At 47.1% G+C, this 21,623-nt stretch overlaps 1 protein-coding gene across 1 annotated transcript in view; it reads left to right on the plus strand.

Moving 5' to 3' along the window:
* PIWIL1 (piwi like RNA-mediated gene silencing 1) overlaps positions 1 to 21,623 on the plus strand; it is a 368,470-nt gene that overhangs the window by 220,082 nt on the left and 126,765 nt on the right. Inside the window, exon 15 of the mRNA XM_030218398.1 lies at positions 20,044 to 20,114. Within this exon, the coding sequence (XP_030074258.1) occupies positions 20,044 to 20,114 (71 nt within the window). The remainder of the gene's footprint in view (positions 1 to 20,043; positions 20,115 to 21,623) is intronic.

Raw genomic sequence — 21,623 nt, forward strand, 5'->3', positions numbered from 1 at the left:
ATCCGAGGCAGGAGCCCTGCAGTCCATGCAGATGACTATTCGCCTCCTGGAGCTACTGGGGTTTGTGATAAATTATCCAAAGTCCCATCTTCTCCCAGTGCAGAAGCTCGAATTCATAGGAGCTCTGCTGGATTCTCGGACGGCTCGCGCCTATCTCCCAGAGGCGAGGGCCAACAACTTGTTGTCCCTCGTCTCGCAGGTGCGAGCGTCCCAGCAGATCACAGCTCGGCAGATGTTGAGATTGCTGGGCCACATGGCCTCCACAGTTCATGTGACTCCCATGGCCCGTCTTCACATGAGATCTGCTCAATGGACCCTAGCCTCCCAGTGGTATCAGGCTGCTGGGGGTCTAGAAGACGTGATCCACCTGTCCACGAGTTTTCTCGAATCCCTGTATTGGTGGACAATCTGGTCCAATTTGACTCTGGGACGTCCTTTCCAAATTCCTCAGCCACAAAAAGTGCTGACAACGGATGCGTCTCTCCTGGGATGGGGAGCTCATGTCGATGGGCTTCACACCCAAGGAAGCTGGTCCCTCCAGGAACGCGGTCTACAGATCAATCTCCTGGAGTTGCGAGCAATCTGGAACGCTCTGAAGGCTTTCAGAGATCGGCTGTCCCATCAAATTATCCAAATTCAGACAGACAACCAGGTTGCCATGTACTATGTCAACAAGCAGGGGGGCACCGGATCTCGCCCCCTGTGTCAGGAAGCCGTCAGCATGTGGCTCTGGGCTCGCCGTCTCGGCATGGTGCTCCAAGCCACATATCTGGCAGGCGTAAACAACAGTCTGGCCGACAGACTGAGCCGGATTATGCAACCTCACGAGTGGTCGCTCAACTCCAGAGTGGTGCGCCAGATCTTCCAAGCGTGGGGCACCCCCTTGGTGGATCTCTTCGCATCTCGAGTGAACCACAAAGTCCCTCAGTTCTGTTCCAGGCTTCAGGCCCCCGGCAGGCTGGCATCGGATGCCTTCCTCCTGGATTGGGGGGAGGGCCTGCTGTATGCTTATCCTCCCATTCCTCTGGTGGGGAAGACTTTGTTGAAACTCAAGCAGGACCGAGGCACCATGATTCTGATTGCTCCCTTTTGGCCGCGTCAGATCTGGTTCCCTCTTCTTCTGGAGTTATCCTCCGAAGAACCGTGGAGATTGGAGTGTTTTCCGACCCTCATCACGCAGGACGAAGGGGCTCTTCTGCATCCCAGCCTCCGGTCCCTGGCTCTCACGGCCTGGATGTTGAGAGCGTAGACTTTGCCTCTTTGGGTCTGTCAGAGGGTGTCTCCCCCGTCTTGCTTGCTTCCAGGAAAGATTCCACTAAGAGGAGTTACTTCTTTCTGTGGAGGAGGTTTGCCGTCTGGTGTGACAGCAAGGCCCTAGCTCCTCGCTCTTGTCCTACACAGACCCTGCTTGAATACCTTCTGCACTTGTCTGAGTCTGGTCTCAAGACCAACTCTGTAAGAGTTCACCTTAGCGCAATCAGTGCATACCATTACCATGTGGAAGGTAAGCCGATCTCAGGACAGCCTTTAGTTGTTCGCTTCATGAGAGGTTTGCTTTTGTCAAAGCCCCCTGTCAAGCCTCCTACAGTGTCATGGGATCTCAATGTCGTTCTCACCCAGCTGATGAAACCTCCTTTTGAGCCACTGAATTCCTGCCATCTGAAGTACTTGACCTGGAAGGTCATTTTCTTGGTGGCAGTTACTTCAGCTCGTAGAGTCAGTGAGCTTCAGGCCCTGGTAGCCCAGGCCCCTTACACCAAATTTCATCATAACAGAGTAGTCCTCCGCACTCACCCTAAGTTCTTGCCAAAGGTCGTGTCGGAGTTCCATCTGAACCAGTCAATTGTCTTGCCAACATTCTTTCCCCGTCCTCATTCCTGCCCTGCTGAACGTCAGCTGCACACATTGGACTGCAAGAGAGCATTGGCCTTCTACCTGGAGCGGACACAGCCCCACAGACAGTCCGCCCAATTGTTTGTTTCTTTTGATCCCAATAGGAGGGGAGTGGCTGTAGGGAAACGCACCATATCCAATTGGCTAGCAGATTGCATTTCCTTCACTTACGCCCAGGCGGGGCTGGCTCTTGAGGGTCATGTCACGGCTCATAATGTTAGAGCCATGGCTGCGTCGGTAACCCACTTGAAGTCAGCCTCCATTGAAGAAATTTGCAAAGCTGCGACGTGGTCATCTGTCCACACATTCACATCTCATTACTGCCTGCAGCAGGATACCCGACGCGACAGTCGGTTCGGGCAGTCTGTTCTTCAGAACCTGTTTGGGCTTTAGGATCCAACTCCACCCCCCGGGGGCCCTGTTTGTTCTGTTCCAGGCTGCACTCTCAGTTAGTTGGTAAATTTTTTAGGTCAATCTCAGTTATGTCCTCGCCGTTGCGAGGCCCAATTGACCATGGTTGTTGTTTTGAGTGAGCCTGGGGGCTAGGGATACCCCATCAGTGAGAACAAGCAGCCTGCTTGTCCTCGGAGAAAGCGAATGCTACATACCTGTAGAAGGTATTCTCCGAGGACAGCAGGCTGATTGTTCTCACAAACCCGCCCGCCTCCCCTTTGGAGTTGTGTCTTCCCTTGGAGTGTATTGTCTTGCTACATACTGGACTGGCCGGCTCGAGCCGGTTTCGGGCGGGAAGACGGCCGCGCATGCGCGGTGCTCGCGGGCGCGCGAGGGCTAGGAAAGGACTTTGCTAGGAAGATTCCGATTGGAGGGGCTGCCGTGGACGTCACCCATCCATCAGTGAGAACAATCAGCCTGCTGTCCTCGGAGAATACCTTCTACAGGTATGTAGCATTCGCTTTAACGTGGCTTGCGCAGGCCATACCAGTTTTGTGGGGTTGTCCTGACCACAGCCTTGCCCTCTGTAGCAGGTAGGATACCTACATCCAATTTTACACTCTTCTGTCCAATCAACAGACGCTCTTTTCTCTTATCTCACTATATTGGCCTTGTTAATTCTTTCTTGACCAAGGGTAAAACTCATCTTCTTAATCTTATTCAGAATCACAGACTGGACATCCTTGATTTTACTGAAACCTAGCTCTGAGGCTGACACTGCTTATATCAATCAGACCTCCCCTCCAGGGTATCTCAACTTCATAGCAGACCTCACATCCCACCTTAACTTCATGCTACAACAAGGTCTCTTCCCCGAGGAATATGGTTACATCCTACTCACCCCAATACCAAAAGACACTAAGAAAAACACAAATGACCTCACCAATTACCGCCTAGTGGCGTCTATCCCTCTAGTAGTCAAACTGATGGAAAGCTTGGTGACCAAACAGCTTACGGAATACATGGACGTTCTCAATACTACACGACTCGAGGATTCCGCCTGCACCACAGTACTGAAACTGTCCTAGTCACTCTCCTGGCGAAATTCAAACAGGAAATAGCTACAGGTAAAAGCATACTTCTCCTCCCATTCGACATGGTAAGCCACAACATACTACTAAGACTTCTTGGCCACTTTGGGATTGATGGAAACGTACTTAATCGAGGCCTTAACCCATACATCTATGCTGATGACGTAACAATTTACATTTGCTTCAGACATGACTTAACAGAAATCACCAATGAGATCAATGATGGCCTGAATATCATGGACTCTTGGGCAAATTCATTCCAACTGAAAAAATACACTGCCTCATCCTCTCATCCCAGCATAACAAGTACAAATCCACAACCATAAACACCCCAGGTCACACCCTCCCTATCTCAGACAGCCTAAAAATACTCAGTCACAATCGACTGCAACCTTACCCTTGAGACCCAAGTAAACTCCATAATAAAGAAAATGTTGTACTCAATGTGGAAACTCAAATGATTAAAGCCTTTCTTCCCGAGAGAAATTTTTCGAAACCTAATACAATCAATGGTCCTAAGCCATGTGGATTACTGCAACGGAAAACACAGCAGCCAGGCTAATATTTGGTAAAACATGATTCGAAAGTGCCAAACCCCTCCGAGAAAAACTGCACTGGCTCCCAATCAAAGAAAGGATCATCTTCAAAATCTGCACCCTGGTCCACAAAATTATCTACGGCGTAGTCTTAGCATATGTGACAGACCTCATAGATTTACCAACCAGAAACAGAATTGGATTATCACGATCATATGTAAACCTACATTACCCAAATTGCAAAGGACTTAAATACAAAACAACTTACACATCCTGCTTCTCCTACATAAGCACACAACTATGGAATGGACTCCCAAAAGCTGTGAAAACAATCCATGACCATCTAAACTTCAGGAAATCATTAAAAACCAACCTAAAGGCTTACCATAAATCACCATACCCAGCAACACAGCATAACCAATGATCGTATGGGACAATAAACAATTTTACATTTTCTTCGACCCTCATGGTGCCTGACAAACACCTACCTCATCAGACCACAATATATAACCTTGTATTTGTTATCAACCGACTTGGCGAACGCCATTACGGTACTATTTAAGCCACATTGAGCCTGCAAATAGGTGGGAAAATCTGGGGTAGAAATGTAATAAACAAATAAGTAAATCTACAATTCACTCGGCTCCAGACACATTTAGAATCCTTAGTCTTCAGACAGTACCTTACCTCCCTCTGACTTCTTTCTTGTTTGTTTATGGCTCCTTCCCTTGTCATAATCCTTTCAACTCCTTAAGAATCTGTTAATTGACTGTAGTATTAACTCCTCTCATCCAATCATACCAGTGATTTCAACATACATATAGACGATACAACCTCCCCTTACGCTCAAGATTTTACCTCACTAATTTCTGATCATAATTTCACACAGCATGCATGTGTATTTTGCTACTCACATAACTATATACTTTGGATCTTATTCTCCTACCTAACAGAGTACATAAGTAATGCCACACTGGGAAAAGACCAAGGGTCCATCGAGCACAGCATCCTATCCACGACAGCTGCCAATCCAGGCCAAGGGCACCTGGCAAGCTTCCCAAACGTACAAACATTGTATATATGTTATTCCTGGAATTGTGGATTTTTCCCAAGTCCATTTAGTAGCAGTTTATGGACTTGTCCTTTAGGAAACCGTCTAACCCCTTTTTAAACTCTGCCAAGCTAACCGTCTTCACCACGTTCTCCGGCAACAAATTCCAGAGTTTAATTACGCATTGGGTGAAGAAAACGTTTCTCCGATTTGTTTTAAATTTACTACACTGTAGTTTCATCGCATGCCCCCTAGTCCTAGCATTTTTGGAAAGCGTGAACGGACGCTTCACATCCACCTGTTCCACTCCACTCATTTTATATATCTCTATCATGTCTCCCCTCAGCCGTCTCTTCTCCAAGCTGAAAAGCCCTAGCCTCCTTAGTCTTTCTTCATAGGGAAGTCATCCCATCCCCGCTATCATTTTAGTCGCCCTTCGCTTCACCTTTTTCAGTTCCACTATATCTTTCTTGAGATGCGGCGACCAGAATTGAACACAATGCTCAAGGTGCGGTCGCACCATGGAGCGATATAATGGCATTATAACATCCTGACACCTGTTTCACATACCTTTCCTAATAATACCCAACATTCTATTCGCTTTCTGAGCCGCAGCAGCACACTGAGCAGAAGGGTTCAGTGTATTATCGACGACGACACCCAGATCCCTTTCTTGGTCCGTAACTCCTAACGTGGAACCTTGCATGACGTAGCTATAATTCGGGTTCTTTTTTCCCACATGCATCACCTTGCACTTGCTCACATTAAATGTCATCTGCCATCTAGCCGCTCAGTCTCGTAAGGTCCTTCTGTAATTTTTCACAATCCTGTCGCAAGTTAACGACTTTGAATAACTTTATGTCATCAGCAAATTTAATTACCTCGCTAGTTACTCCCATCTCTAAATCATTTATAAATATATTATCAATAGAAATCAAACAAAATAAAACATGGAAAAGAAAATAAGATGATACCTTTTTTTATTGGACATAACTTAATACATTTCTTGATTAGCTTTCGAAGGTTGCCCTTCTTCGTCAGATCGGAAATAAGCAAATGTGCTAGCTGACAGTGTATATAAGTGAAAAACATTCAAGCATTGCTATGACAGTCTGACAGGGTGGGAGGATGGGGGTGGGTAGGAAGTATGCATGGGGACATCAAAGTATACCATTGGTATTCTAACAGGGTGGGTGTGGACAGGTGAGGGGAGGGTGATCAACAGAGACATACAGCTTTATGGTTTATAATGGGCTAGGAACCCCAGGTCCACACCCACCCTGTTAGAATACCAATGGTATACTTTGATGTCCCCATGCATACTTCCTACCCACCCCCATCCTCCCACCCTGTCAGACTGTCATAGCAATGCTTGAATGTTTTTCACTTATATACACTGTCAGCTAGCACATTTGCTTATTTCCGATCTGACGAAGAAGGGCAACCTTCGAAAGCTAATCAAGAAATGTATTAAGTTATGTCCAATAAAAAAGGTATCATCTTATTTTCTTTTCCATGTTTTATTTTGTTTGATTTCTATTGATAACCTTAACAGTGGACTAACACGGCTACCACACTCCTCTACTTAATAAATATATTAAAAAGCAGCGGTCCTAGCACAGACACCTGAGGAACCCCACTAACTACCCTTCTCCATTGTGAATACTGCCCATTTAACCCCACTCTCTGTTTCCTATCCTTCAACCAGTTTTTAATCCACAATAGGACTTTTCCTCCTATCCCATGACCCTCCAATTTCCTCTGTAGCCTTCTCTCCAAGTCCTCCTCTTGCTCCCCTTGCCCTGGACAGACAATTTCCTATTATCTTTCACTTACACTTCTATTATCTCTGGTAAGCTGCCCCCTGTATCCATTAAGTGTAGATACCTCATCTCACCTCACAGTATCTGCTAGAAAAATCTAACTTGACTGTTGATAACTTCTGTACGCTCTCTCTGAAGGACCAGGTCAAGACTCGGAACGATTTTTTGCAAACCGTTCTGGACACCCTAAAGATCCATGGTACACTCCGGATCTCCACTCTCTGAATTAAAGCTTAGACAGAATGCATTTGGAGACATGAACATTCTCTATCTTGTTACTGTCTATAGAGATGCTGCATGCTTCCACAAACTGGCCCTGCTCTCAGCCCAGAAAACTTACTATACCACTAAAATAAGTAAGGCACCTAACACTGCTGCACTTTATAGGATACTGAAAACTCTTAGTACTTCACACTCACTGAAAGGCTGTTTCTCCCCCATGCCAGCAGCACAAGCTTTAGCTGACTGTTTAAAAAATAAAGTCTTTGTGACATACTCTCTTCACCCCCTCCTAAGTACATCACCAGCACCCTCTTTGCCCAGCACCTTACCCCTCTTAGTGCCTGTGCTACTTTTAACATTACTCCTCTCTGCACCCTTTAAATGCATGAGACTTGCCATGGCTTCTCATGATCCTGTATCATCATGCTTAATAAAATGTTTCCTAGGCAATTTTCACCTGTTCATTCTGTCCATGGTCACCACTAGTCTCTCAGGAGGGTCATGTTCCACAATACTGGAGACATGCGAACATAAGACCGGAGCTTAAAAGATCAAACTCAACCAGCAACAAATTGTAATAGCTACCATCCCATTGCCAACCTTCCATTTGTTGCAAAAATTACGGCATCCACAGTACAGTCCCAGTTTCAAGATTTCAATGCTAAGACAAATGCATGGCATCCTAACCAAACCGGCTTCAGACCACACCACAGCACCAAGGCAGCTCTGCTATGCATTACAACCTACATTTGCTACCACCTTGAACAGTCCATGTCAGTTTTACTCCTTTCCTTGGATTTATCCACAGTTTTTGATTAAGGTGATTACACTATCCTTTTGGATAAGCTAAGGCATCTCAGACACAAAGACATAACTCTCACCTGGTTCTCATCTTACCTTTCAAATCGAGCTTATGCATTTCAATACAGTGACATGCTATGAGATATCATCTTTTTGAGCAGCCTGTGGCCGTGGCCTCTACTGTTTTCATTATTTTTCTTGCACCCCTTTTAACTCGTACGATCTTTGGATCTCACAGCTTATGTATATACTGGTGATATCCAGATATTATGTACTCTGGACCCTACTAGCATACATCAGATTCAAACTGTAATGACAAATAAGAAATTCATCCTCATCCCTTAGAAATCAAAATGTGGCCTTGTCAGTGATAAAATGCTGACAAAACAATTATGAGTACTCATGTCCTCATCACCGATAAAACAATTATGGGTACTCATTCTGCCTATCTCCCTGCTTTATCCTATAAGAACATACAGTAAGAATAGCCATACTGGATCAGGCGAATGGTCCATCTGGCCCAGTATCCTGCTTACAGCAGTGACCAATTCAAGTCTCAAGTACCTGGCAGAAACCTGAATAGTAGCAAAATTTCATGCTACCAATCGTAGGACAAGCAGCATCGTCCCCCATGTCTATTTTAATACCAGACGTGTGGACCTTTCCTCCAGGAACTTGTTTAATCTTTTTGAAACTCAATACAGTAACTGCTGTTACTGCATCCTCTGGCAACGAGTTCCAGACCTTAACTATTAAGTGAAAAAATATTTCCTCCTTTTGGTTATAAAAGGTATTTCAATGTAACTTGTTTGAGTGTCCCCAAGTGTTTGTACTTTTTGAAAGAGTAAAAAATTGATTCACTTTTACCCATTCTACACCACTCAGGATTTTGTAGACCTCAATTATATTTCATTCAACCATCTTTTTTCCAAGCTGAAGACCCCTAACCTTTTAAGCCTTTCCTCATATGAGAGGAGTTTAATTCCCTTTTTCCATATCATCAAGCTGATCAATCCATAGACTGGTGGGTTGTGTCCATCTACCAGCAGGTGGAGATAGAGAGCAAACTTTTGCCTCCCTATATGTGGTCATGTGCTGCCAGAAACTCCTCAGTATGTTCTCTATCTCAGCAGGTGGTGGTCACACACAGCAGCAGCTCTGGCTAGGCCTCCAAGCCTAATTTTTAGGTTTTGTTGAGTGCCTGGGGTTGAGGGCTCTTTTGAGCAAGTGCAAACCTGGTGGTGCCAGGTCCCTCCTTTTCTCCCCCCTCCCGCTGGCTCCGTTAAAAAAAAAAAAAATTTTGAACGTCCTTAAAGGCGTTTATTTCGACGTTTATTTAAACGTTTATTGCAGCTACTCACTGGGACACCAGGTCGTTACAGCTCGGAGCGGACAGCAGGTAATTTTTACCTTTTTATAGCGGGCAGGGGGTTCCCCGATTTATCTCCACGTGGCATATGGCGTCGGAGGGCGAGGGCGTAAAGATTCGCTCCCCGGATCGCTTGGGCGCTTCTAGAGGGGATGCGGGGGTCTTAAAGCCTGATTCGCCCTTGTTGGGTGACAGTTTCGTAGCCGATGAATGTCCCGGTCCTTCTTCCGGCGTGGCGATTTTTCCCGCCATAAACGCCCATCCCCCGCTCCTCGCCTCCGCCATCTTGGCCGGCCACGCGGCTCGGACGGCTTCTTCTTGGGCCGCCCTTGAGGTTGGAGACATTAATGCCATGAACGCCCTTAATTTGGGCGACGGCACAAAAGCGGCTAAAGTTAAGCGCCGTTCTTCCCGCGCGGCTCCTTCGCGGAGTGTCGCGCCGGACGCCATTTTGGATGCGCAGCATGTCTCTCCCCCGCTCTTGCGAGCGCTGGTTGAGGGTGCGTCTAGGGCTGTTGCCCAGGCTGCGGAAGTACACAGTCTGGGGGGTTTCTCCCCCGAGTTTGTTTTGCTGCTGCATCAGGCCTTCCTTATGCAAAACGCTGCCCCTGCTCCCTCGTCTGGTAAAGAGGTTGAGGTTCCCAGAGGTAAACGCCCTCAGGTTGATTCCCAGGCCTTGGAGGACTTTGTCTCCTCCGATGTAGATGAGGGCAGCGTATCTGAGGTCTCCCAACGGTCCTTTGCGGATTCCTTGGAGGAGACGGATCCCCGCTCGGATGGAGCGGATGACCCCTCTGCAGCGCGGCTTTTTAGCTCAGAGGATTTGTCCAACCTGTTGGTACAGGCCATGGACACTTTGAAGATTTCCTCTCCGGAGGACGTCTCTCCCTCAGCCCCTGTTGGCTCTGCCATTATGCTGGGGACGAAGCGCCCGCCTAGAACCTTCCACGTGCATGATGCCATGCACACCTTAATTGCGGCTCAATGGGATGTCCCGGAAGCTAGCCTTAAAGTGGCTAGGGCTATGTCCCGCCTCTATCCTTTGACTGAAAGTGAACGTGAGGCCTATCTGTGGCCTACCGTGGATTCTTTAATCACTGCGGTGACTAAGAAAACGGCGTTGCCGGTGGAAGGTGGCACGGCCCTAAAGGACGCCCAAGACAGAAGATTGGAGGCGGCCTTAAGGTCGTCCTTTGAGGCAGCTGCTTTAAGTTTGCAGGCCTCAATTTGCGGCTCCTATGTGGCCAGGGCGTGCCTGACTATGGTGCAGCGGGCTTTCCCCTCGGATCTTTCCTTGAGGGCTGGTTGGCCGGCCCTGGAATCGGGCTTAGCCTATTTGGCAGACTTGCTGTATGATGTCTTGAGGGCCTCAGCGAAAGGCATGGCTCAGACAATCTCTGCGCAGCGGTGGCTTTGGCTGAAACATTGGTCTGCTGACCACGCCTCTAAATCCCGCCTGGCTAGATTGCCTTTTAAAGGCAAGCTGCTCTTTGGGGTCAAGCTGGACAAAATCGTGACCGATCTCGGCACGTCTAAGGGCAAGAAGTTACCAGAGGTCAGGGCTCGGGCTAGTACTCGTCCCGGTACCTCCAGAGGACGGTTTCAGGAAGCCCGTCGGTACCGCCCGGGCAGGTCGGGCTCCTCTGCCCCCTCTTCCTTCAAGAGGAACTTCTCCCCCAAGCAGCATTCCTTTCGCAGAGACCGCCGTCCCGGAGGTGCTCCCTCCGGTCCTCCCCCAGGGTCTCGTACCCAATGACGGGGCCTTGGTCCACGCCCCAGTGCAGATTGGAGGACGGCTGTCCTCGTTTATGGGCGAGTGGACCACAACAACTTCAGACGCTTGGGTGCTGGAAGTCATCAGAGACGGCTACAAGCTAGAGTTCTGCCGACCCTTAAAAGACGGGTTTGTACTCTCTCCCTGCAAGTCTCCGGTCAAAGCTGTGGTAGTGCAGCAGACCTTGAACAATCTGATCCGCCTGGGGGCGGTCGTTCCGGTGCCAGAAAATCAGCTTGGCAAGGGATGTTACTCCTTTTTCTTTGTGATACCAAAGAAAGGAGGTTCTATACGGCCTATCCTCGACCTCAAAGGGATCAATTGGGCCTTGAAAGTTCGGCACTTTCGCATGGAGACCCTCCGCTCTGTTATAGCGGCAGTGAAGGCAGGAGAGTTCCTGGCATCCTTGGACATCAAGGAAGCGTACTTGCATATTCCCATCTGGCCTCCTCATCAACGCTTTCTGCGTTTTGCAGTACTGGGCCGACACTTCCAGTTCAGAGCCCTCCCGTTCGGGTTGGCTACTGCTCCGCGGACCTTCTCCAAAGTAATGGTGGTCATCGCGGCCTTCCTGAGGAAGGAAGGAGTTCAAGTCCATCCTTATCTGGACGACTGGTTGATCCAAGCCCCCTCTTATGCAGAGTGCGGCAAAGCTGTGAACCGGGTGGTTGCTCTTTTGAGCTCCCTGGGGTGGATCATCAACTGGGAGTAAAGCCAGCTGCGCCCGACTCAGTCCCTGGAGTATCTGGGAGTTCGATTCGACACCCAAGTGGGCAGAGTGTTCCTGCCAGACAATCGGATTGTCAAGTTTCAGGCTCAGGTGGACTAGTTCCTAGTAGCCTCTCCTATTCGGGCTTGGGACTATGGCAGCTGTTGGGCTCTATGACGGCCACGATGGAAGTAGTGCCCTGGGCAGGGCTCATATGAGACCACTACAACAATCTCTGCTGCTGCGCTGGACTCCGATGTCGGAGATTATGCTGTGCGCCTTCCCTTGGACCCAGCAGTGCGCAAGGCGCGGAGCTGGTGGACGCAGACAGACAAGTTGTCTGCAGGGATGCCTCTGGTGACCCCGGAGTGGATTGTCGTCACGACAGACGCCTCTTTGATGGGCTGGGGAGCCCACTGCTTGGGAAGGACAGCGCAGGGGCTCTGGTCTCCTGCAGAGGCAAGTGGTCTATCAACCTCCTGGAACTCGTAGCCATTCGGTTGGTGGTGTTGGAGTTCATCCCGGTACTGGTGTTGAAGCCTGTACGGGTCCTGTCGGACAATGCCAAGGCTGTGGCCTATGTCAACCGCCAGGGAGGTACCAAGAGCGCCCCTCTAGCCAAGGAGGCCATGAATCTATGCCAGTGGGCGGAAGCGAACCTGGAACAGCTGTCAGCGGCCCACATTGCCGGAGTCATGAATGTCAAGGCGGACTTTCTCAGTCGCCATACCTTGGAGCCCGGAGAGTGGCAGCTATCTGCTCAGGCGTTCTTGGACATCACGAAGCGCTGGGGCCAGCCGAGCCTAGATCTGATGGCGCTTTTTCAGCAGAGGACGGGACCCTCGATCCCTGGGAGTAGATGCTCTTCTCCAACAGTGGCCGACACAAGAGCTTCTCTATGTGTTCCCGCCCTGGCCTATGTTGGGCAGGGTGCTAGACCGGGTGGCAAAGCATCCCGGCAGGGTAATCCTGGTGGGTCCGGATTGGCCCAGACGTCCCTGGTATGCGGACTTGATCAGGCTCTCAGTCGGCGATCCTCTGCAGCTGCCAGTGGAGCAGGGCCTGTTTCATCAGGGTCCCGTGGTGATGGAGGATCCCTCCCCCTTTGGTCTTACGGCCTGGCTATTGAGCGGCAGCGTCTGAGAAAGAAGGGCTTCTCAGACAAGGTCATCGCCACTATGCTGAGAGCGAGGAAGCGCTCTACTTCTACTGCTTATGCCAGGGTTTGGCATATCTTTGCAGCGTGGTGTGAAGCAGGCTCACTTTCTCCCTTCACTGCTCCAATTTCTTCAGTGTTGGCGTTCCTGCAAGAAGGTCTGGACAAAGGCCTGTCGCTCAGTTACCTGAAAGTTCAGGTAGCAGCTCTGGCTTGCTTCAGGGGCCGCCTGAAGGGTGCTTCCCTGGCTTCGCAGCCAGATGTGGTGCGCTTTCTCAAGGGAGTTAATCACCTGCGCCCTCATCTGCACTCAGTGGTGCCTGCATGGAATCTCAACCTGGTGCTAAGAGCATTGCAGAAGCCGCCTTTTGAACCCTTGTCGAGGGCATCTCTGAAAGACCTGACGTTGAAAGCAGTCTTTTTGGTGGCTATCACTTCAGCCAGAAGAGTTTCCGAGCTCCAGGCACTCTCATGTCGAGAGCTTTTTCTGCAGTTCACGCTCCAGGCACTCTCATGTCGAGAGCTTTTTCTGCAGTTCACTGAGGCAGGAGTGACTATTCGCACAGTGCCTTCCTTCCTGCCCAAGATTGTTTTTCGCTTCCATGTGATTCAGCAGCTCTGTCTCCCTTCCTTTCGTAGGGAGGTCTACCCAGAGGAATACTCTGCTCTCAATTTCTGGATGTGAGACGAGTCATCATCAGGTACTTGGAAGTGACCAATGATTTCCGGAAATCGGATCATCTGTTTGTCCTGTTTACAGGTCCTCGTAAGGGTCTGCAGGCTTCTAAGCCTACAGTGGCAAGATGGGCAAGGAAGCCATTGCAGCGGCTTAGGTGGCCGCGGGGAAGGCCCATACCTTTGCCAGGCATTACCGCTTGACTGTGGCTGCTCGGGCGGAGGCCCGGTTTTGAGCTTCAGTGTTGCGGTCAGGGATTTCTATGTCCCGCCCTGGGTGAGTACTGCTTCGGTACATCCCACCAGTCTATGGATTGATCAGCTTGATGATATGGAAGGTAAAATTATGTATCATACCTGATAATTTTCTTTCCATTAATCATAGCTGATCAATCCATAGCCCCTCCCAGATATCTGTACTGTTTATATTCTGGTTGAATTTTAGGTTCAAGTTTAGCCTTCAGTTACTTCAGGAGGACTTCGTGTTCAAGTTCTTCTTTCACTTGGATTCTTCAAGAGTTGAGACGAGTTTGTGTTACAGTGAGCTGCTGCATTCCTCTCCCCTCCGTTTTACGGGGCTGGATTGAGATTTAAATTCTGCCAGCACTCCCTCCCGCTTCGTGCGGCTGTAGGGCAGCTTTGTACCCCTCCCGCTTCGGCGGTGTTAGGGTCAGTCAGCTCCTGTTGCGGTTGCAGGATAAGCCAGATCCCCACGCATCGGCGGGTGTGGTGTCCCTCCCCCGCTCCGCGGGGATGAGCTGGACGGATTCCCCTCCCCCACTTGTGTGGGGATGAGCTGGGTTAATTCCCCTCCCCCGTTTCGGCGGTGGTGAGCTGGGCAGAGTGTCCCTTCGTGGGTGTAATTCTCTAAGTGCTGAGTCCTGCGGATGGAGCTTTGATATCGACATACTGAGGAGTTTCCGGCAGCACATGACCACATATAGGGAGGCAAAAGTTTGCTCTCTATCTCCACCTGCTGGTAGATGGACACAACCCACCAGTCTATGGATTGATCAGCTATGATTAATGGAAAGAAAATTATCAGGTATGATACATAATTTTACCTTTGTTTTGGTCACGTTTCTTTGAGGCATTTCTAATTCTTCTATATATTTTTTGAGATAAGTTGACCAGAATTAAACTTAATGCTCAAGATGAGGTCGCACTATGGAGCGATACAGCGGTATTATAATAGTCTTGATCTTATTTTTCATCCATTTCCTAATAATTCCTAGAATTCTGTTTGCTTGTTTAGCTACTACTGCACACTAAACAGAAGATTTAAGTGTATTGTCTACATTGACACCTAGATCTTTTTCTTTGATGATGACTCCCCAGGTAGATCCTAGCATCGGGTAACGATGATTCAGATTATTCTTCCCAATGTGCATCACCTTGCATTTGTCCACATTAAACTTCATCTGCCATTTGGACGCCCAGTCTTCCAGTTTCCTAAAGTCTTCCTGCAATTTTTCAGTCTGCACGTGTTTAGCAACTTGCAGATGAGACAAAATTATTTAATCACCTTACTTATCTTTCCAATTTTCAGTCATTTATAAATGTTAAATAGTATCGGTCCTAGTATAGATCCCTAGGTATTCCACTATTCACCCTCCATTGAAAACATGTCTATTTCACCCTACTTGTCGTCTGTCCAACCAATTCCTAATCCACACCAGAACCTTGCCTCCTATACCATGACTTTTAAATTTTCTCCGCTTCAAGGAGAAATAGCAGAAGACAGGAAGCCAGAAAAGAGAAACTGGAACTAACATGATGGAAAACTAATGTCCAGACAACAAATGTAGAAGAAAGAAACATTTTTATTTTGATTGTATTAAATGGGATATATTAGCTTTGGGAAATGTGCATAGCAGATGCCTTTGTATTGTGTTCAGTAGTAAAGGGAATGAATTTCTGTTTTTATTTCTCTAGTGTTGCCAAGGTTAACTTCTTGGGGTTCCCAGTTCAATTTTTGTTATTCTTTTTCTGTATTTGGTGAGAGCCTTTTGGTATGATAGTAATTCAAAAAAGTAGGGTATACCAAATCACTCTCACAATATTCAGATATCAAGCCAAAAAAATGAGCAGTGCTACACCACACTGACCAGCAACTACTACAAAAAATTAAATGGAAACCACCTCATAAAAGAACACGAGGAGTATCAGAACATTGTCTAAAGACTCAGAAACAGGCTATGAGACATCCCATTGCAAGCCCAAACCTTAAGTTTTTTGTTCCTCATTCATTTAATCCTCAAAATGTTCCAATGCTTTTTAGATACAAAAAAATCTCAGTAAACAGCATCTCTTTATTTTACGCATAAATATACTGTTCAAGACTCTTGGGGCTTGATAGCTAGAGGCCCCAATATCTTGGAGTATAACCTTGGCACACCAATCACCCGAAGTCTCTATTATTTTTATGAAGTCTCTTTTATTGAATAAATCACAGATAATTTACTCAGTGACAGATGTTCTGAGGTGCTGCTCCAGGACACAGAGACTCCTTAATCTGAGAGCTGTTAGGGGTGAAGATCGGAAGAGAGGTAGATATATTGCAGAGGGGGAAGGATAGTTGAATATATATTAACAGTAGAAATGGTCCACAGCAGGGTGACTGGAATGTGCAGTATCTCATTAGAGAGGAGATATTTTCAAGGTAAAAAAAACAGGTTCGTTACGGGGAGTTTCAGCAGGACAGAGCTGTCTGGAATGAGGTGATCCATGTCTCTGGCTAGATGGTGTTGGAATGCCTCATGGCTGAAAGGACAAAGAGGTGTTGAGGCTTCACACAGGCTCAGGGAGGAGCAGATAGAGACCAATGGGGACAGAGCCTGCCATCGGGTAGCAAGGGGTGGCCCTAGAGGACGGCTCTCGATTGGGGGGGGAAAGGTCATACCTGGCTGACCTCCCAGGACAGAGATAGTGAGAATGACCAGGAAATGATAGCAGGAAGACAAAAGAGCCAAGCTTGGCAGAGAGAGGGAGGAGGTCTGGGCAGCCTCACAACCAGTGGTAACAGTTCTTACACAGCCAAGCAAGTGTGGTTGCACTGCCTATGAACTACATTACCCACAGTGCATTGCTCATGTATCTTTGCAGTGAGAAAGTGCAGCAATGATAGTCCTTAGACTGAGAATAACAGTAAAAGCATTACACACATTTTAGGATCACGTTATAAACTAGGCTGTCGGAGGACAGAACATATACATTGCACATGAGAGAGATCTCAAAAAAGAGGAGCACTTAGCTTCACACAGAGCAGCCGCTGCAGAGTCTCAAAAAAGTATTTACTCGACGTCCACATATGCTATATTGAAAATATGCAGCTTCACTTGGCATTTCAGCACCCTCTTGTGCCTGCTTCCAAAGTCTTCAAGCCACAATAAACATGATCACATATATACAGTATTAGCAAAAAAGCGCTAACTGGATCAACACAAGCCAATAACGTGTTTCCTTGAACATTTTTTTTTGTATGATAGTAATGGCAGCTGGGACGTTGGAGGGGAGGTAGGGAAGAGGGGGGATTAGGAGGGTTCCTTCTTTTATTTTCTGACCTGGGCTCCATCATGTTTAACACCAGCCCTGACCCTTGCTGTAGCTGATGGGGATTTTGCCAAGTATTGCCAGCTGAGGACCTCCTCCAGAGGCAGCCAGAATTCTCTTCTGCAAAGTTCTGCACTGTGCAGCACCAGCCTTGAATCACCGCCAACTACACATGCATGGGGTGCCGACATCGGTGGCTCAGGGACATTGCTGCTACCTGCCAAACTTGGTAAAAGGGAGTTCTGGCCACCTTCAGAGGAAGTCTTTGGCTGACAGAACTTGGGATCCTCTTTAGCTACAGCATTTATATTTTGAGTTGTGAGGTGCTGGGGGAATGGTCAAAAGTGAGAGGTAGGGCGGGAAAAGAGAAAATGTCTCCACCCAAAATTGGCTGTCCAGCTATAGCATTGGTTCTTGATGCCACCTCTAGATATTTGTAGATCAGTAGTTTGGTCCACCTCGGATTCCTTTGTTCTGCACTATCATATGGATGTTCAGGCGATCCCATCCATGAGGGTTTCTGCATTGATATTTTCTATCAGTCTGGGTCAGTCTGGAGGGGACAATAAGGAAGGTTAAACCAGTGGTGTAGCCAGTATGTAGATTTGCCCCTGGACCCCCCCTGCCAACGACCCTCTCGACTCCCCCCCCCCCCCTCCTGCCGCCAACCCGCTGTCGCCTACCTTTGCTGGCGGGGGGCCCCAATCCCCGCCAGCCGAGGTACTCTTCTTCCCAATCCCGCGCAAGGCTTCGTTCTGTTTCTGTGAGTCTGACGTGACGTCAGACTAGAATGAATCCTTGCGCGGGATTGGGAAGAAGAGGACCTCGGCTTGGCTGGCAAGGGTTGGGGTCCCCCACCAGCAAAGGTAGACGACGGCGGGGGGGGGGGGGGGTCGAGAGGGTCGTCGGCGGGGGGGGTGGTCAAACTTTGACGGTCAAAATTGGTGGAGGAGGGGTTTTGCAGTGGCGGGGGGAGGGTCAAAGTCGGTGGGTGGGGGTTCGGCAATGGCAGGGGGATCAAAGTTGGTAGCAGGAGGGGGGGGTTCAGCAATGGCTGGGGAGTCGGCAGCGCCGGGGGGGGGGGCTAAAATGTGCCCCCTCACCTTGGGCACTGGACCCCCCTCCCGCCGAAGTCTGGCTACGCCCCTGGGTTAAATTACGTTTTACCTGCTTATTTGCTTTCCTTTTGTCCCTCCAGACCAGCCCAGAACTCACCCTGGTTCATTCTTTTGTGGCTGCCTTTGTGAGTGCAGAATGTTCTTTCTATTTTGAGGTCTGATTCATGAAGGCATCAGTAGTGGTTGTAGTAGTTGCTGTGGTTGGTAGCATTGGTTGTTGTGTTGAAGTTATAAAAAAAAAAAAAAAAAGGACCATAAATGAAATTTTGTGTAAGCAAGGCTCATGCAGCACAAGCACCCCTAGAAGTAGACAGTATGAAGGGGACATTGAGAGGGAAACAGGTTTAGGTCTTTGAGGGTCTGCTTTGATATTGTATTACTGACTGCAAAAGGGGCTACAGAGGACATTTAAAGACTCAGATATTTTCAGTCTCCACCTGTTGATAGGTGTGCATAACCCATCTGTTTAGGCTGGTTTGTTAGAGACTAAAGGAACGTGAACTAGCATGTGAGATCTAATTTAATCTTATGGGGCCCTTTTTGGCTCTGCACCATTTTGAGGAGAGGGAATTCTTTATAATACTGCAGACCCTATCTGAATGCGTAGATCTAAATTTTTCTCCACACTTAGTCCATTGTTATAGGGCAGCACCAATTTTCTTCTAACAGAAAACAGGTTTTAATTTTGATGGAAATGTAAAGAGCAGTATTTCAAAACTTGTGTCATTTTATGAGGTCTGTTTTTAATTACCCCTCTCTTGACCCTCGCTGGTCCTTTGTCCACGGGGACGAAGAGGGAATTCTAGAAGGCTCAGAATATGTCCCTTTAACATGACCTCTGTGATCTGACTCCTGACATCTATGAACATCTGTGTGCATTTGTCATCCCACATAATGTCTCAATGAGTAGGAGTCTACTTGCTTATGTGTATATAATTGAGAATAATTTGTCTCTGTAGGTGTATTAGGAGAATTAAGTGTATAGACCAGAAACAGATGGAGACAAGGAAGATAGCTGATAATATAGAATTTATTCTTACCCAAGTGTTACATCAATCAGGCACGCTCATCAGTCAGAGTTTCAGGACAACCGTCCGCACTTCTGCACCTCTGGATAAAGTTGGGGATTTCTCCAAACCACCCAGATTCACACTTCTTAATACCCTTTTCACTCATTAAAACTGTATATTTTATTATGCAAATCTTGTTTTTCTTACAGTTGCTAACCACAAGCTAGATCGAAGCCCAAAAGCCCCCTTCTTACAATTTCTCAATATCTGCTACATCCTCTGTAATAAACAACTTTTCTAACTTCAAATGCAGGGACAGGTATCCATTTTATGAAAAGGACTCCATTTTAAATTCAATTACTTGACCTAACTCCTTGCTATTCCAGTCATTTATTCTTTCATCTAGGCTTTAAAACTGTATTTGGATGTTGCACCAGATCCTGATTTGGCTTGTCAGCTAGGCCCTGCTTCAGCAAGTACCCAGTTTCAAGCCATCATCAGATTTTCTGGCCTGGTCAGTGCTTCTTAGTAGCGTAGGCTCTATGGCTCTACCCACCACTATTCCAGTGGAGGGGGTTTCTGGTTGTAACATATATTAACAGGTCACAAATAATCTTATGTCATCTAATGCTTGTGTTTAGCTCTTGATTTTAAATAGTCATCTTAATGCTGTTGTAGTTTGATGCTTCATGGTAGTAATTTTGATTACTCTGATGTTTCAGATTAGTATTAGTCTGTTAAAATTTGCCTTTATTCTAGTCACAAATCTTTTATTTAAATGATAGTTACTTTTAACAGGAATCTTCTTGTTTTTAAGCTTCTCATAGAAATTATAATGTCTATTACTCATCTGGCCTTTATCCATCATAGTTGGTTCTCTCGTTGTGTGGTTCAAGATCGTGGACAAGAGATTGTAGATGGGCTGAAAGTCTGCTTACAAGGTAAAAGGTCATGTGCTTATATTTTTTTCTATTAAATATGAGAGTCAGAGTTGAACATAAAGCCTGCCTTAATATTTCAAATTAGAGATTTCCCTCTTGTCATAAAGATTTAAGTAATAACATTCTTATACTCCACCCATCTACAAATCTAGGCAGCAAACAATCATATAATATAACTATTTTTCTTGTTTAACTGATAATATATAATCACTTCAGATAAACAAGAAAAATAGTTTTCCATAATGTTTGTTGATGGAGTGTGAGGGGCACTAAAATGTGTTAGATTTACCCCCGGATTCTATGAAGATTGCTGGAATTTGCATGCCAAATTTTGGGTGTGTTCCTCAGATGTGTGCACAACATAATTACCTATCACTTGAATAACAGGTGTAAGGGCATGTACAGTATCAATGTGCCTAACATGTGGTAAAGGCTTTTCCTCTGCAGTAACTATATGAGCAGATTTTGGGATTGTACCAAATAGCACAGCAGCTTTGCAGTTTCTATGTGGAAAGTTGGCACTTAACCATGTAGCAACTGCAGAATATTATTGCATTTTAATAAAAAGTCTAGTGTTGCCTTTAGGCATTTTTGGAAAGTTGTATTCTATTTTGTTAAATATGTAGGTGGAAAGCACATGCACTACAAGGTAGAAAAGATACATAGAAAATTCCAGCCAATTTTAGCACTGAAAACATTTTCTTCCATTTGTAATTGCTATAAATACAAAATAGCATCACCTAGAGATGGGATAAATGCTGTTTAATTTATTTATATCACACATTACAACACTCGCTGGAATAAATTCTAGTTTTCCTCAGCAATCCTCCAGACCGTTCAAGATGTTTGGGTTATGCACTCCTACCAGCAGAGGGAGACTGAGAACACTAAAACTTCTTATACAAGTAGCCTGTGCAGACCTACTAACCAGTATTTTCTCAGTCTCAGCAGAGGGTAGATGTGTGCAGCCTGTGCAGTGTACTCAGTCTGGTAGGCCCGTTTGGGGTTTCTAGGTTGGGTTGTAAATGTTAGAGAGGCCCACACTTGGAGCTCTATTACAAGGGTGTAAGTCCTCAGGGGCTTCTTATTCCCTGTGGGGTGTCACACCCGGGTGGCCGGGTCCCTCCCCCTGTGCTCTTCCTCTGGAGGACTGCTTGACCTTGGCTACAGACTTCGTTCTGTACCCTTGAGGCATTTAGGCATCAGCAGCGAGGTTTCAAATAAATAAATAAATGTTTTTAAAAGGCGGCTATTTTGGCCGTTCTTGTGGCAGTCCAGAGATAAAACGTCTTCAAGGGAGTTTTTGCCTATTAGTCTGTCAGAGCACAAAGCAACTGTTTGTTTTTATTGTGTTCGCGGCCATTATGTCTAAGCCGGCGAGGTGTCTATTTTGCGCGAAGCATGGTGTTGATGTGAAAGGTGGCCAATGTAAATTTTGTGGGGAGCCCCCCCCCCCCCTTTGCTTTCCCCTGAGTCGGCGGAGGTGTTGGGCGGCGATTTGACTGCACA

The sequence above is a fragment of the Microcaecilia unicolor genome, chromosome 11 (assembly GCF_901765095.1).
Source record: "Microcaecilia unicolor chromosome 11, aMicUni1.1, whole genome shotgun sequence".
Lineage (NCBI taxonomy): Eukaryota > Metazoa > Chordata > Amphibia > Gymnophiona > Siphonopidae > Microcaecilia > Microcaecilia unicolor.